The 14,186-nt window shown below is 39.5% G+C and overlaps 3 protein-coding genes across 3 annotated transcripts; 2 read left to right on the forward strand and 1 right to left on the reverse strand.

Moving 5' to 3' along the window:
- Positions 1–3,922: 3,922 nt before the first annotated feature.
- LOC108036718 (glycogen synthase kinase-3 alpha) lies at positions 3,923–5,494 on the forward strand. Its single transcript, XM_017113018.3, has 2 exons — positions 3,923–4,055; positions 4,127–5,494. The coding sequence occupies exons 1-2, from the start codon at positions 4,052–4,054 to the stop codon at positions 5,266–5,268; spliced, it is 1,146 nt and encodes a 381-aa protein (XP_016968507.3). The 5' UTR covers positions 3,923–4,051; the 3' UTR covers positions 5,269–5,494.
- Positions 5,495–8,227: 2,733 nt separating this feature from the next.
- LOC108036792 (zinc finger protein 26) lies at positions 8,228–10,756 on the forward strand. The gene is made up of 2 exons (XM_017113139.3): positions 8,228–9,893; positions 9,963–10,756. Exons 1-2 carry the CDS (start codon positions 8,346–8,348, stop codon positions 10,686–10,688), a joined length of 2,274 nt encoding a protein of 757 aa, XP_016968628.1. The 5' UTR covers positions 8,228–8,345; the 3' UTR covers positions 10,689–10,756.
- A 114-nt stretch (positions 10,757–10,870) lies between these two features.
- On the reverse strand, positions 10,871–14,020 carry LOC108036793 (dnaJ homolog subfamily A member 2). The gene is made up of 3 exons (XM_017113140.3): positions 13,809–14,020; positions 13,297–13,743; positions 10,871–11,891 (listed from the first exon to the last, which is right to left on the reverse strand). Exons 1-3 carry the CDS (start codon positions 13,875–13,877, stop codon positions 11,241–11,243), a joined length of 1,167 nt encoding a protein of 388 aa, XP_016968629.1. The 5' UTR covers positions 13,878–14,020; the 3' UTR covers positions 10,871–11,240.
- Between the last annotated feature and the right edge of the window lie 166 nt (positions 14,021–14,186).

Genomic DNA, 14,186 nt, shown 5'->3' on the forward strand with positions numbered 1-14,186 from the left:
CAGCAAGAGACTTGTAGTCGTCATCTGTCCTACTCGCTATTAGGAATATTCCGCCTGGCTGGTTTTCTCCAGGTGTGCGGAGGGTCAATCCAATCTTTCTCAAAGAACAGGAGCTCATAGCCTAATGGCCGGATCGCCTAAAAAGTAGACCCAAAAAATGCCCGATCCATATACTTCACACGTCCAAAACCCTAAAAAATCCATCACCAACAGAAAACCCCACCAGACCAACTGAAACACAAATACATAATAAAAACGATATCCATAAAAAACCAAACTGATTAGACGATTTTCTTAAAGAGCTGGACTAGAAATATGCAGAGATAAATAAGATACCTCAAATTCCTGCAGCCAATGACGACTCTCAAATACCCTCAACATCACCAAACGACCGTGTACTTAGAAGCCAAACCAAAGAAAAGTCCACCCTATCTTAAAATCTAAATGCCAAGGATCAACGACCAAACCTTTCCAGCATAAACGTTGTAAAACAAACACAAAAGCTTCAATAAATTATGTCCTTAAGAATGTAACAATGGAATATAAAGGGATATTTGAACAAGTACAACCAACTTCTAATACTCATCAAGACACACTCTCCACATATAATCTCACTCCAAGTAACACACATACAATACTTCCACAGTCTACCGACACCTATAAACTACAATACACTAACAAACATTGAATCTAACAGATTTTGAGGAGTAGCCCTGCTAATCCACAAATCAATCCAACACACCCAAAGTAACATTAATGAAGACGTAGAAGCAATAGCAGCAGAAATAAAATCAAAAGATAACTTATATCTCACCCAACAAATCCTTTTCGCGCAATAACCTGAACAACGTATTTAACATAAGCAACGAAACTGTCATGATAACAGAAGATTTCTACAGCTGGCACCAAAACTAGGATCCACACACTCCAACTCAAGAGGTAAAGCAGTAGCCAAATTCATTGAACAATCACAACTCACCCTACTAAATGACAAATCACCAACACACTTTACTACACACAACACCTTCACACACATCGAACTCAGCTTTTGTTCTCCCTCACTGACACCACTGACAACCTGGAATGTAATAGACGACCTTTTCGGAAGTGATCACTTCCCAATCATCCTCACTTATTTTCGACATCATCATCAACAAAAAGACACCAATTTTTAAATTAAGCGAAGCAAACTGGGATACCTTTGCGACCCACACACATAACAACAACAACATATACCCTCCCTCAACCAACATAAACAAAGAAACGGCACTAATTAACAAAATAATTATAACAAGAAAGGAAGTTAATACCCTTGCAGCTATAAAAAATAATCAATAACTTTATTAAATTGAATTCGAAATTCTTAAAAGTATAAAAATGTATATTCCCAATATTATAAGATAATATGTCAAAAAGCCCCAAAGCTTGATCGTTCCTTTGACAGCTATATTATATAGTCGTCCGATTTAAATAAAATTTAATTCGAAATTCAAAACCAAATAAAAAATGTTATTTCCAAGCGTAGGAGGTTATAAGTTGAAAAACACCGAAGATATAATTTTGCAATATTATTTAACCACTAATTTTCCGATTGTTCCTATGGGAGCTATATGATGTAGTCGTATATCGTATATATATGTATCAGATTAAATTTAGCGCATATGCAGACGATTTCCTTTTATTAGTACATTTAAAAAACAAAAAGAACATTAACATCAACCTAAACCACCTCTTTAGAAAAATAAAATATTGGGGAAGTTACTCAGGCGCATCCCTGTCATCTCACATATTGACACTCTTATACTATCACTCACCAACAAACTTAAAATGCCTAGCCAGTCCCAAGTTTAACAAACACTCTACTCAAATTGACTACCCACTTCAGTCTTATGGATACGCCCCGAAAAATATACCAAACAAAATAATAACCACACTGAACGCAGCTCTTAGAGCAGCCCTAGGTGCGTTTCGCGCAACACCAACATATACATTTTACGAATCTAGCATTCCAATCATCGAGCAACGGCGAGACCAGCTTACAACTAAGCTCTTCAAAAACCTTATCCGATCAAAAGATACACCAATACACAAATTTATCAAACCAATAACCAGAAGAAAAAAATGGACCTCAACACTAAATCGAGCTATAGGAAATTGTCAACTTCTCAACATACCCTTCCAACCGACAAAACTGTACAAAACAAAACCGCCATGGCAACTACAACAAAACATAATCAACACCTCGCTGCACAACTACAAAGAAAACAACACCTCACCTGAAACATTCCAAAAACTTTTTAATGAAACAAAACTACAAAAACCATGCATTTATATACACGGACGGATCTCAACAAAATTCAACGACAGCTTTTGCAAGCTTCTAAAATATCACCTGAGGCAAGAAAATGAAACTCTTATAAACAAATGCAACACATAGTACAAAAACATCAACACATATCAACACTTTCTAACTTAAATCACCAGAATTGACCAAATGAAATTTATAAGACTCCGTCTTGGACATTCAGTTAACATGGAACACATCCTAGACTCATTCCCAGCAATAACCCAGGACAAGCAGCTACTTTTTAAAAATCTCAAAGCCACTGACTACCTTAAGCGCCCATCAGCAGAAAATATAGCAACTATAATATCCTTCCTTAAAAAACAAATTTGTATAATCTAATCTCAAATCAAAATGTAAAATATGAATAAAGTAAGTCGAATAAGCTAGAACTACAACCCTCTATGTTAGTTTTAGTTATAAAAACTTTACTATCAGCTTTAATAAATAAATAACAGGTAGAAGAAAGCGTTTGCGACCCCATAAAGTATATTCTTAATCAGGATCACTAGCCGAGTCGATGCCATGTACGTCTGTCCGTATTGACGCTGAGATCTCGGAAAATATAAGGCTAGAAAAGTCAGACTTGGCAAGCAGATTCCTGCGCTTCCTGCTCAGCGCACGTTTGTTTCAGCGGGAGAATCCGCGAAATTCTGTAGCGCCTACAGTTTTTATGATAGAATCAAAATTTTAAGCCCACAAACGTCTTAAACGATTAAATATGTCTGCCGCCCACATAACATCTACTGAAATAGCCGGTAGGTGGCGCCCTAAAATATCGCTTTGCTTCTTACATATCTTCATTCCCCCTTTGCTCCCTTAAGCTAAGTAACGGGTATCTGATAGTCGTGACACTCGACTAGAGCGTTTTTTCTATGTTATGTTAGAGTCGTCAGATTTTTTTTTAATTTAATTTTAATTTAATTCGAATTACTTAAAAATTCAAAAAATGAAGTCAAAAGCACACAAATTTTTCGATCGTTCCTATGGCAGCTATATGCTATAGTACTCCGATTTTGATTATATTAGATCCGAAATTCAGAACTAATTAAAGTATGATATTTTTAAGCGTATGTTAAGAAACAACAAAGATGTAATATTTTAAATTGTTTTTTTCCATTATTTCTATGGGAGAGATAAACATAGTTGTCCGATCCGGCTGGTTCCGGCTCATATACTACCTAGAAGTAAAAGAAGACTTTTGGAAAAGTTTCAGCCTGATAGCTTGAAAACTGAGAGGAAAGTTCTAGTAACGGGGACAGACAGACATGGCTAAATCAACTCGTATAGTAATGCTGATCAAGATTATATATACTTCATGGGGTCGGAAACGTCTCCTTCACTGCGTTGCAAACTTTTGACTGCGAAGGTATAAAATTATAAATTTAAAAAGTTTTTCTTTTTGAATGTTTATGGTGTGATGATTAAGAACCTGATTTCCTTAAAGCATATGTATCATCATTCCTCATACACTTCCATTAGCTGAGTAACGGGTATCTAATAGTCGATGCCATCGACTTTAGCGTTTCTTGTTCATTTTAGTTTCCAACACTACTCGTTCTCGGCACCATTGTCATATTGTAACTAGGTGGCATTACCCATTCATTTATCAAAAAATTGACGTTTTATTTTTGCTTCCTTCCATTTTGAGTCATAATTGGCTCTTTTCGTACAAATAAATAAAACCATTTTTGTCGCTGTTAAAAAATGGGTGAGAAACGTGCTTATGTTACTGTCTGCATTTAAGACTCATAACGTTATTTTGACCATTTTTGCCGACAGCAAACAAAGAAAACAAGCAGAAGTCCGGGAAACACTGTTCTCAGCGGGCGGATCAAATTCCTCTCATCATCCCTAACGACTCGGTGGTCACGACATATGCCATAGGTCGTCTTAGTTCGGAACCCGTTCCGGTGAAGATTGAGATTAAGAAACTGGTAGGAAGTGGGGCCTTTGGACGGGTATACCAAGCCAGGCTGGACAACTCTGAAGAGTTGGTGGCCGTGAAGCAGATTATTTACAATCCGAATTTCTGTCAGCGGGAAGCAGAGATAATGGGGCGGCTAACGGAGCACACCAACATCATTCGTCTCATCATGCACTCCTGCGTTACCTTGGGTATTCCCCCAATGAGCTACATAATGCTGGTTATGGAATACATGCCGATGAACCTACTGGACTACATAAGCCATCACCTCAAGCAGTTGGAACCCGCGGATATGCTCATCTATGTGCGCATCCTCTCGTATCAAATTTTCAGGGGATTGGGTTATCTCCACACGTTGGGCATCTGCCACCGGGACATAAAGCCCGAGAATCTGCTGATGGACAACCATAAGATGGTGCTTAAGCTCAGTGACTTTGGCAGCGCCAAACTCCTGGTTCCCAATGAGCCCAGCCTGAGTTACATTTGCTCCAGGCTCTATCGTGCTCCGGAGCTCTTTGCCAAATGCGAACTCTATGACTGCTCAGTTGACATCTGGAGTGCTGGCTGCGTGCTAGCGGAGCTACTCAAAGGATTTCCCCTGTTTGCGAGCCACAAGCATGATCGAAAGCAGCTAAGGTTCATCGTCAATCTTCTGGGATCCGAGGGCTTGGAACGGGCCCCTGAAATCCTCTCGAAATGTGGGGATTCCCTGCGTCCCAGGACCAGCCGCCCCAGCTGGGACCTGCTACTGAACGCGGCTGTGCCCCGAGACATGTCGGATCTGCTGAATTCCTGTTTGGTGTACGAGTCGTCTGCTAGAATACCGCCTATGGTGGCGTTAGGTCACTGCTTCTACGATGAACTGCGCATTATGGAGTCACTGGGGCTGCGCATGCCCAATAGCTACCCGCTGCCGCCTTTGTTCAACTTTACCAGCCAGGAGTTGGGTGCAGATCCAAAGCTTTGGATAATGCTGTTACCCCTTCATTTGTCTTAGGCGGAGGAAGAGTTGCCTGTCGTAGAAGCCTTTGAAGATGAAGATAGAATATATCAGGTCCCGCAGAGCTATATATAGCAGAGTTCAGGGGGGGATGAACGGACATGAAGAGATTACTTCGGCTAGGGACCCTTATCAATACTTTCCATTATATTTAAACGTTTGATACTCTTGACGCTTTAAATAAAACAAGGAAACTCCTCAGTTGAGTGCCCTGACTATTATATACCATTTAGTCTGTTCCTCTGAAGTTCTTGAAATTTCTATTACGGCGGCACACACACACGGCGATGACAGCCCCCCGAGTGAAAGGTAGCAGTACTACCGACCAAGCCAAAGCCTTGCAGGTGAGACCTTTTAAAATAACAATGCGATTGATAAGATTATCAGCATTAAGATAGGTTTTTGAACTATAAAATCAATTTCAATCTACAGTAAAAAAAATTCTTCCAAAATGTGGGAACCAGATAGACATTTTTTGGCGTTAGAGTGGTAGTGATTAACAAACTTATCCTGCTTAAAGAAAGAATCAGTGACTTTCTTCAATTGAAATTGAATTGGGGAAAAAAATTTTAAATGATCAGAAAATTCTCAGTTTAAAGAAATGTACTCCTCACTTCCCAATTTGAGAAGAAATATTCGCATATTGAGTAACTAAAAAACACAACAAGAAATTGTTAATTACTTTAATGGAACTTGTTTAAAATAAGTTTGTCAAATGAAACGAGAGATGGACGCTTTCAATTCGTATGCGGTATGATTAATCTATCTCTTTTAGTTATCGCGCTGAAAATGTTCATGTAATGTGTTCGTTACATGAAGGTGGAGAAAAAAACCCTTCATGTGTGTTTCAGCAGTGCCAGAGCTAATAAATTCATGTATAAATTGTATATTTAGCAACAGTTTTTGCTACTATGTTTCTTTTCTTTCGGGCCTTACGAAAGTGGTACCATCATATTTCCCACATTACCTTATAGGGTATACTGACGAGCATTTGTTTGTGTATTGTTATTCTTCTCTTTTCTACAGCATAACAAGGGTTTTTTTATTATTGTGAACTAGTAATTCAATATTCAAATTGGTACATTTTCAACCTTTCATGAAGAAAAAAGTAACTGTTTTACATCTGCATTAGTTTTAGTGTGTATTTATCAGTTCGCTACCTTGCCCAAGAACCCATGATCCACTTTTTTTTTAAGATTGTTAATATAATAATCGAGAACGATGGGATCGCTCTTTTCTCTAAGTGTACACATTTTATAAGGTCGTTTGGATTTAAACAATGTTTGTTTAATATTTGGACTTAAAAAAGTATCGTTGATAAATGGCAATGTTAGTTGGCTCTTCCCATTTTTAGAATTTAAATTTAAGAAAGATGTGAAGTCATTTATACGATTTCAACAAAAAAATAGTGTTAGCAGCAGGGCTACAAAGATCTCCAGAACTAACTTTAAAACGATATAAACTGAAGTTCGAATTTGAACGTGTTCTTAATGAACATAATCAGGATTTGGTTGAATTTTTAGCCACAATTTTGTTAAGCAAAAACCCAAATTGAGCAAGTTCCTTTTAAAGAAGAAAGAAAGTTAACTTCGGCAAGCCGAAGTTTGTATATCCTTGCCGTTATAAGAAATAATAACAACTTTAGTAACACCATGAACAATTTTTAAAGATTCTTGCTGACTTCAGTGATATTATAAAATAATTATTTCATTCTTTTTTTTAGACCATTTTTTTGACATCCATATGTTGTTAGAGTAGTCCGGTTTTTATTAAATTGAATTCAAAATTCTTAAAAATATAAAAAATTATATTCCCAATATTATACGATAGTATGTCAGAAAGCCCCAAAGCTATTATTTGTTTCATATTACTTTCCCATTAACTTTCCGTTCCCTATGACAGCTATATGATATAGTTCTCCGATTTTGATAAAATTTAATTCGAAATTCAGAACTAATGAAAAAATGTTATTTCCAAGCTTACAAGGTTATATGTTGAAAAACACCAAAGATATCATTTTTCATAACTCCCGACTAATTTTCCGATCGTTTTTATGGCACCTATATGATACTTGGAAATAACATTTTTTAATTGGTTTTGAATTTTAAATTAAATTTGATCAAAATCGGACGACTTTATTATATAGCTGCCATAGAAACGATAGGAAAATTAGTGATAAAATAATATGGAAAAATAATATCTTCGGTGTTTTTTAACATATAACCTCCTACGCTTGGAAATACCATTTCTTAATTGGATTTGAATTAAATTTGATCAAAATCGGACGATCGTTTTTATGGCAGCTATATAATAAAGTCGTCCGATTTTGATCAAACTTAATTAAAAATTCAAAACCAATTAAAAAATGTTATTTCCAAGACTAGGAGGTTGTACCCGTACGTTAAAACACACTAAAGATATAATTTTTTTAAATTGTTTTTTTGATAGTTCCTATTGAAGCTATAATATATAGTTGTCCGATCGGGCTGGTTCCGACTTATATACTACCTGCAATAGAAAGAAAACTTTTGGGAAATTTTCAGCCCGATAGCTTCAAAACTGGGAAACTAGTTTGCGTAGAAACGGAAGGACAGACGGACGAAGAAACGGACCAACAGACGGACATGGCTTAATCGACTCGTCTAGTGACGCTGATCAAGAATATATATACTTTATGAGTTCGGAAATGTCTCCTTCATTGCAAACTTCTGACTGAATTCATTATACCCTCTGCAAGGATATAAAAAATAGTATACTTCTTGTATTTATATAAATTACGAGTAACTTCACGAAAAAAAATTATATTGTATATGACATTAAATCAACCTTAACGTTGTCAGAGCTTTGTGTTGAATGCAAGGGACCTTTGAATAACAAAAGTGCCATAAGTATCTTACAACACTGTTTTTCTAGGAGATTACCAGTGACCATAGTAGCCCTTGAAATAAGGGAATGAAGTCAAACACGACCACCGAAAAAATTGGTCAGTCTTACGGCAACTCTCGCACGGGGAATTAGGAAAGTTTTAGTGGAAACTAAGCGGAAAATTAGGTTTCTTTGAATTTTGTCAAGTCATGGAGTTGCCATCCATGGTGGAGCGTTTGGGGAATCGCCTCGTGGTGCGTAGCTTAGTTAATGGTGTCCCGTTGTATCAAACAGCATTGGAAGGTGCAGAAGATGTGGGTCTTTCAATAGCTCAAGGATTGCAGTCTTCATTGGGTGCAGATGTTCTGAAATGTCAAGTGGACCAATATAAGGTGAGCAACTTGATGTATCCCCTTCCATTGCCCGGTTCGGTTCCCGTGGAAGCTCCAGCTCCGACAGACTTGGCCAAGGAAAAATTGGAAGGTGCTCTACAAGAGGGCACTCCGTCCAACAACGAGGAAGAGCTGCCCCAGTGCAAAATACGACGGAACTACAGCTGTAACCAGTGTTCCTTCTTCACCCAAAATCCTCGTTGTCATCTGTCCCATCTTCGCGACATCCATGGCGAACGGATAGTGATCAACGAGTGCAAGCTCTGCCTTTACGCCTCGCGACATTTCCAAAAGCTGGTGCGGCACATGAAAATGGTGCACGGCTGCTCCGACGATGGCGGCGGAGTGGCAGGCTCTGGAGGCCAACTGCGGGGTAAGCGAAATCTCTCCAGGGAGGTGCGCAAGCGCCGTTTAGAGGAGAGCATTGAAATGCCGTCCACAACTGGGCCAAGCCTTGATCCCACCCTTCTGCGAATGCTGCAGAATGGACCGCCACTGGAGCAGCTTAAGATTGAGCTAAAGAGGGAGGAACAGCAACTATTGGCCAGTGTCCAGGCTTACAGCCGCCAGAAAGAGATGCTGCGGCTGCAGCAGATCGTCGACAATAAAGACAACATATTCTCCATGGCCTTTGAGTTCCAAGCCAAGTTGATGCCGTCGAAGCAATCGGAGTTCTTAAAATCGGAACACAATAATAGCAGCTCCGATTCCGAGGTGGCCTCAAAGAGTCCCTCCCCAGATCATTTCGAACTGCCGCCGGGCGTGGAGCAGTTCCAGTGCCAGAAGTGCTCGTATAGCACCCCTATACGTTCCAGATTTAAGAAGCACGTCAAATACCACTCAATGCCGCTTATCAAGTGCAGCTCGTGTGACTTTCATACACCCTACAAATGGAATCTCGACCGCCACACCAAGAATCATGGTGCCCATGGACATTTCAAATGCTCGGCTTGTGACTTCAGCACTGATATTAAGCAATCGCTGACCATACACGAGTTAAATCATCATGTGCCTACTGTTGGTCATCAAACGGGCACCAGACGCAGGGATGAGGCAGAAAATCTCTTGGATCAACAGCCAAGTAGCTCTAAGAAGCCAGAAACGGACAAAAAGGGTTCACCGATTACAGCTCCAGAATCTCCAGTTTCAAAACTCCCGGGGATCGATTGCTCCCACTGCCAAAAGAGGGTGGCCAATGCCATAGAGTTGATTAATCATCTGCAAGTGTGTGCTCCGGCCTTGAGGAACACCACTCATCTACAGGCTGTTCTTAACGGGGAGTCGGATCTGCAAGATGACGACTTGCTCAGTGCACCCACTGATCTCAGCTATTGCGGTGTAGAGACAGCTCCTGGCTACGGCGAGGTACGTTCGATTTTAAACTTCATTTTCGTTATGCTGGACTGAATATTTACTCAATCTCAATTTTTTTAGGTTACTGAGGTCTTGCCAGAAGAACCCGATGATACGTCGCCTTTAAAAAAAGTTTTCAAGTGTCCCCACTGCACATTTTGGGCAGCTACTGCCTCGCGCTTCCATGTCCATATCGTGGGTCATCTGAATAGAAAGCCTTTTGAATGCTCCCTTTGTGCATATCGCTCCAACTGGCGCTGGGACATTACCAAGCACATTCGCTTGAAGGCCATCCGAGATAGGTCCCACAATCAGGCCCAGGTGCTGATGAATGATGAAACTGGAAGGCGCAACTACGCCAAGTATAACCAGTATTTGACTTTGATGAAGGTAAATGCGGATCAAATGGCCGACTCCAAGGGTATGCGAACGGGTGAAATAATCGCCATACCACCGGAGAAGATAGCCGAGCATCATCCCATGGAGACGGAGGACCACATGGTGTCGATTGAAATGGTGGAGCGTTCCTCTTCGACCTTGGCTCTGGATTTGAGCAAGCCCAAAGAAGATTCACCTATGGGTAGTATTAACGATGAAGCTGAGGAAACCACAGATGTCGGACATATCCGCAAACAGAAGCCACCACAGGAAACCGCAAATACAGATTGTGTTATTAATTTGAAATCAGAAACATCTGAACCGTTGATTGCGTCCGATGTCAAACCAAAGTCCGAAGAGATACCTCTGGATTTGATCAAGGCAGATGGCTGTCAATCAGACTCTCAGGAGTCTACTGAAGGCGACTAGGTTCATTCTTCAACTATATCATACTAATGTCTTTTTCAATAAAAGCTTCACAATAGTTGGTTACAATATTTTCGCCTTGCTAAGTTTTACTCGGTGTAATAAGTTTTTAGTTTGAATAAACTAATAAAATTTGATAACAAATCTAAATACAGATTTTACATAGTCAGTAATACAGGAGTTAATCTTTTATGTAAGGATTATTTTGTGTGTGTTTATTGTTATGTATGGGTAATAAGAGCAAGAGTACATAAAAAAATAATAATATACATATGATAATAGTGTAAGAATACATTTAATTTAGCGTGGCTAATGTTATTATTACACTCCTATTGAAGATCAGATCAGCTAAGCTTTAGTCTCGTATTATGACGTATACTACGAATTTAGATCACGCGCTTTTCACAGCAAACATTCCTGTATGAAAAATAATACTATGCATATCAAGACGAAGAGCGGCACCAGGAAGCAGACTTCATCTACGCCGAAAGTGCCCAGGATCAGCCACAGATCGAGACAGAGAAACCGCGCCTGCAGGAGCCACAACCACAGGCACTAAGCCGTCTGGCACTGAACGCCCTCAAAGTGTGGCGACTGTCCGTCCTCGTCTTCTTGACGCGGCAACGGCTTGTAGTCCGTCATCTGCACTTCCTCTGCGTTTTTGGGAATTACTATTTGCTGCCTTGGCGGCAATAAATCCTCCAGCATGGCCAGCTGCGGTGCCGTCGCAAATTCGTTGTCAGGAAACTTAACCTTAAACTTTACATAAAGATCTCCGCTTTCGGTGGCCTTGCTGAACACAGGCATCCCACTGCCCCGCACCATCTTAATTTGGTTGTGCTGCAGTACCTCTCCCGGTTGGGTGCGCAGGCAGACGTTTCGACCATCCAGGTGCTTAAAGCAATGTGTGTAGCCGCATAACGCCTCCGTGATGTTAATCTCAAGATCCCGCATGTATAGATCAGCATGGCGGCGCTGAAAGAGCGAGTGCTCCTTTTGTGCGATGACTACAATCAGGTCCCCAAACTCGCCGCCTCGCATCTGATGACCCTCGTTGGCGAAGGGAACTTTCAGCATGTGCGGTGCTCCCCGCTCAACGACCAGATCCCGCTTCATCCTCTGCTCCACAAAACCACTGCCCTGACAGGGACTGCACTTCTTGTCGTCCCTAATGGTGAAGCCCCGACCGTCACAAGCCGGGCATGTCTGAAACAAAATTAAATTATTAACTATATTTTCGAAATATAAATACAATTTTTATTTTAATAAACTTCCTTGTCTTTCAAGAATATAAAATCATTGATTTGTCAGAATAAGAAATGAATAAACAAGATTCATTCACTTCATAAAACGTCAGTAATTTAAAATGTTTATCAAAAACAAATTATTTCCAATATTTCTTCCAAATACACTTTAGAAAATCTTTAAAAATTTAGCATCTAGCGTGGGCGTTTGAGGGTGTTAGATGGGCGTGGCTTCCTGCTGCAGAGAACCTCAAGAATCTGCATATCAAACTTTCTCAACTTTTTAAACTTAATAGTTTCCGAGGCGTCAGCGTTCATACGAACCTATTATATACTTAATAGGGCCGGAAACGCTTTTTACTACCTGGTACATGCTTTCCGAAGAATAGAGCGTACCCTTCTACTCTATGAGTAACTGGTATAAAAATACCATACATATTAGATTTGCAAGTAAATATTAAGAACAAAGAGTGAAACGCCAGTCTAATGGTAATGCATGCCAAGACGTTTAAAATTTCAATTGAATTAGGAAAAAAGTGGCAAAGATGTACGAATAAAAATTTAAAACAAACAATCTATATAAGACTTTAAAGATAATTGCCACAGTTTATTAGGAATCAAATTTGTTGAACCATTAAAATGGAAACTTATGGATATAAGCAATAGGTACTTTGACTTTGAACAAAGGTAACTTCTTCTTTGGCCTTTTCTTTTCATATGGAAAACAATAAAAAATTATGAAAAGGTAGAAATAAGTGGCAAACAGTATTACCACATTTGAACAAACAGTAAATACATTATATATCTTTATAGGTTGCAGAAGTGTAATTGTTACAACAAGAAAAGAAAATAACTTTGGCAAGACAAAGTTTCTATACCCTTGCAGTTATATGAAGTAATCAATGTCAGTCACTCCATGTTAAATTATAAGGATTGTTGCTAGCTTCAGTTATATTAAAAAAAATGTTTTTTCTTAGATGATGTAAAACAATCAAATGGATGTGTAATTAAATTGTAATAATTGTATAACACAGTCGTGCAGTTACTGATTATTACAAGCGTAGAAAAACATATGATTCAATTCAATTCACAAAAATAGTATTTTCCTTTATGAAAATGGCAATCATAATTTAATTCGAATTTTTAAAAATATTTGACGTTAATGTTAATGTTAATATCTCTCTGTCAGCTGTTGAAAAACTATATTTATGGACGAAATCGTTTCGGAGATGGCTAAGTAGCTTATTATTTAGGAAGTGTTTACATTTCTAAACTACAGTATGCAAATTAGCCCTACACAGTTTATAAAAACAAGATAGCCAAGAAGTTAACAAATATTGGCATACACTCCCAAGATCCATACATACCGCATCGAAGGGGCTTAGACCCATGAAGGTAAAGGCGGCTGCCCGACCCGCACCGCCGCAGGTTTCGCAGCTCTCGCGAGCCTCCTTGGGACCTCCGTCGCCGTTGCACTTGAAGCACAGCTTCTGCCGCTTGTACTCCACTTTTTTTTTCATGCCGCCGACAAAGATCTCCTCCAGTGTCAGCTCAACCTTTACAACGACCTTGCCGTCGCGCCTGCCTCTCCCCCCTGGAGAGACTCGTTCAAAGGGAAACCACTGGGCAAAAAAATCGGAGGTATCCGAGAACCCCTCGGCGCCCTCTTGCAGACCTTTCAATCCGTAACGGTCGTAGATGCGCCGCTTCTCGGGATCTGACAGCACTTCGTAGGCAAAGGATATCTCCTTGAACTTGTCGCCTGCATCGGGATTCTTGTCTGGATGAAACTCTTTGGCCAATTTGCGGTAGTTCTATTGGAGCATAAGAAACAAGGCGAATAAAAGTTATTTACCAACAAATCTAAGCGGGCAGTTACCTTCTTTATATCCTCGTCGCTTGCATCCGGAGCCACTCCTAGCACTTCGTATAAATTTAAGTTGTCCATTTTCTATTGCACCCTTTCCCCCTACAAACTAAAATACTTGTACATCGCAAGTGTGCAAGATATTTATTTATTTAACGATGTATCTATGACAATATTTTCAAGTCATATTGGTTAGCGAGTGTGACCAAGTACGCCGTCATAACACTGAGCAAGAAGTACCGAAAGAAATACCTACAAGTTCGGCTGAGCCATGAACAGTAGGCATTGGCATTGGAAGAATAGTCTATTAGTTTGTGTTTAAAATAGCGATTTATTTTTTTTTATATGTTAAGCAAAGCAAAATGTATTAAAATGTTAACATATACTTTG

This window comes from Drosophila biarmipes, chromosome 2L (genome assembly GCF_025231255.1).
Source record: "Drosophila biarmipes strain raj3 chromosome 2L, RU_DBia_V1.1, whole genome shotgun sequence".
In the NCBI taxonomy this organism is placed as follows: Eukaryota; Metazoa; Arthropoda; class Insecta; order Diptera; family Drosophilidae; genus Drosophila; species Drosophila biarmipes.